This window comes from Micropterus dolomieu, linkage group LG16, assembly GCF_021292245.1.
Source record: "Micropterus dolomieu isolate WLL.071019.BEF.003 ecotype Adirondacks linkage group LG16, ASM2129224v1, whole genome shotgun sequence".
Classification (NCBI taxonomy): domain Eukaryota; kingdom Metazoa; phylum Chordata; class Actinopteri; order Centrarchiformes; family Centrarchidae; genus Micropterus; species Micropterus dolomieu.
In genome coordinates, this window is record NC_060165.1 from 15470693 (window position 1) to 15473978 (window position 3286).

General features: G+C 43.8%; 1 protein-coding gene across 1 annotated transcript in view; it reads left to right on the top strand.

Annotated features, from left to right (window-relative positions):
• sema3aa (sema domain, immunoglobulin domain (Ig), short basic domain, secreted, (semaphorin) 3Aa) overlaps positions 1 to 2766 on the top strand; it is a 34613-nt gene extending 31847 nt beyond the window's left edge. Inside the window, exon 18 of the mRNA XM_046071804.1 lies at positions 1455 to 2766. Within this exon, the coding sequence (XP_045927760.1) occupies positions 1455 to 2180 (726 nt within the window). The 3' untranslated portion in view covers positions 2181 to 2766. The remainder of the gene's footprint in view (positions 1 to 1454) is intronic.
• The last annotated feature ends 520 nt before the right edge of the window (positions 2767 to 3286 follow it).

The following is a 3286-nucleotide window of genomic DNA, read 5'->3' on the forward strand; positions in this document are numbered from 1 at the left end:
GTACTGAGGGGAGGAGGAACTCTTACATAACACTTAAGTCTGTGTGTGTGTGTGTGTGTGTGTGTGTGTGTGTGTGTGTGTGTGTGTGTGTGTGTGTGTGTGTTTTGGTTTGAGCAGAAGACACGGACGGCGCAGGAGGCAGTGTGGAGGACAGGAGTGTGTATGGCGTGGAGAACAGCAGCATGTTCCTGGAGTGCAGCCCCAAGTCTCAGAGAGCGCTCATTTACTGGCAGCTACAGAAGCCCAACGACGATCTCAAGCACGAGGTGTGTATGTTTCTCTGATTTGCCTCTTCAAAGCATTCAATAGAAATTTTGTAAGATGCAGCTGCGTGGTTGTAAAACTCTTACACCCCAATTTGGACTATTTATGCTAATTAAATTACTGCAAACAAAACATCATCTCTCTGCTGAAGGCTACGCCTTTCCTTCTCAGTGTTATCATGTAATGACCTTTAAACTCAGTGACTTAGAAAGGGTGGTAACCCCGGGGTGTGGATGTTTAGATTGTCTTTTGACCGTATGATGTTACCACTTAGTTTTGCCTGACTTTCTTTTTTGGCTTGTATTTATCTAGTCGGACGTTCAGGGCATGTAGTTTTAGGTACTGGTGAGATGGAGAAAATATAATCCAGGAAGTCCAGTTTTGAGATCCATGAGTTTTAAGGCTTATCAAATGCAAACCAGTGCACAGCAGGTTATAATACTATTTAGTTTATATATCATTTTACTTGAAAGCTATCACAGCTGCAATCATTTAATCTTTTATGAACAGCTTATCGTATCATTTTTTCATATCTTCGTTGACACCCTCACTGCTTCAACATGACAGTCCCTTTCAGATCAGTTATGTGGATGTATTTTTCGCCCACAATGCTGTTCTCTGTAGGATCATGGCCGTAGCTTGTATTGAACCTATGCATAAATAAAAACACCATCCCTCCAGATTTAAGGACTGGGAACATGGACATGGAAACTTTTATGTCCCCCTCTTCGCTTATTGTTCACTGTGAAGAATGATTGTGTTTATGAGTTTGACACTCAAGGGCTGTTTTCACATTCATCCACCAAAGGGGGGAAAGTTTCTTGGAGCTCATCTTACATCTGAAGCATTATTTTGTGACATCACATGTAGTTTGATTGTGGTCCAAGATGTGAAGTAGAAACTTAAACTTCCAGTCCACATACACCAAGAATTAACTTTTAGGAGGCATCTTGTGTTCAGTATTCAAACTTCTGAAATACATTTTAAATAAATGTAAAATAATATTTTGTGGAAACACATATTTTTACATCCTAAAATATGTCTGGGGGATGTTTGTTAAGCTATAAATTGTAGAATTTGACAGATATTAAAACTTTATTCCAGGAACACAGTGTGTTTATCTACTAACCTTTTTCTAATTTCTTGCTCTTTATGTTAAACTTTGTCTTTCTCTCTGTGTCTTTTTTCAGATCAAGCTAGATGACAGGGTGGTCCGCACAGACCAGGGTTTGCTCATACGCAGTCTGACCCAGTCTGACACAGGGGTCTACCACTGCCAGGCTGTCGAACACGGGTTTATCCAGCCCCTACTGCGTCTCAACCTCCAGGTCATCCCCACACAGAGACTGGGTGACATCCTACCTGCTCTTTCTGGTGCAGGAGGCGGGGTGGGCCACTCTCCCAAGCACAGGCTGTGGTATCGAGATTTCCTGTCTCTCCTGGACCACCCAGACCTCAACAGCGTGGAGGAGTTTTGCGATCGAGTTTGGAAGAAAGAGCGCAAACAGAAGAGGGTGAAGACGCCCAATGACAACAGTCAGGGTAAACCTGACAGCACCGGCAGTACTAACACCGCATTACGGCCCAAAGCTCCCCACACCCAGAAGCAGCAAGCCAGTCCACCACAGAGCAGGCCATGGCTCCAGGCAGGAGCTCCAACAGTGGAAGGGCCAGCACGGAGCCAGAATACTCAGAAAGGTCAACCAAATCTGGGTATGTTGAGTAGCCAGGCACCTAAGAACAACCAGAATCTGCAAAACAGCCAAAAGGGCCAGGGCAGCGTGGCCGCTTCTCAAGCGGTGACGGGGTCTCGTGCGGGCAGCCAACACGCGGCCAAGTGGAGACGGATGCAAGAAAACAAGAAGGGACGCAACAGGAGGACCCATGAGCTTCAAAGACCCCCACGTAGCGTTTGAGGGAGAAAAAAAAGCACAGAGATGCACACATGCAACCAGATCTACACACACAAGCACAAACCCATGCATCCACACATATACACACAAGCACATTCTATAGATTGTGTATCCAATGTATGATTCAGTGACCTCGCCATGAGAACAGCAGAACAAATGCCCATTAACACACAACACACACTTATAGGTAGACACACATGAACTGCACTCGTGTAACAACAATAAAGCTCTCATTCAAAGACAAATACACCTGTGAAGAGGACAAAGATGAACAGAGGACTGAAAAACTGGATTGCATACTGTAAATGTGCGAGAATATGGCTGGTTGCCTGGGAATACTGCCTGGCGGACACTTCAACCTCCTGTACATAAGTTACTAAAATAAGAGTGGGACAAAAATGTCTTGCGAGGTGTTTGTTGCAGATGGACTTAATATGCTGAGAGGACAGTTGTGGGGACATTAATAGATACACAGACATTTATGGAAGCAGAAATTATGCATTCACTGCAGCCTGCTGCCCTCTTTGACCTGAGCATGTGAACTGCAAGATAGTGTACATGGAATGGAATTAAAAACTCTTATTTTGAAGAACTGTCTGAGGAGAAAAGAACTTTCCGTCTAGTCTTCAAGTCAAGACGGACAACAGCACCCTTAAAAGGGGGGAAAGGGAAGGGTTGAAATTCACATCGAGGTGTGCACAGCTCGCACCAGTGGCCCTCATGTTGTTTAAAAACAAATAGAAGCATCATTACATGCAAAAACTGCAAAGTCATGCCGCTCTGCAGAGAAAGTGCTTCATCGTGACCTTCTCCACCTGAGGCTGGGAAAAGCATTGTGCATGTTGTTGTCAATCAGTGTTTTAATAAGCTAGTTATTTTATGGAATTCTAGAGGCTTTTTTTACACCCTACCTAAAAGAAAAAAAGTTTTCGTTTATATTTCCTTTCCTTTCCAGACCAGTGCTTCTATTTTTGGGGGCAAAAATGACAAGCAACATAGTAGTCTCATTGTGCATTATCCCTTCTGCTCTTGAGGATTTTGTGTAAGTTATTATGTTGTTGCTTTTACTGGGATTTATAGAATCTGGGCACGAATTCCAGTCGTAGGCT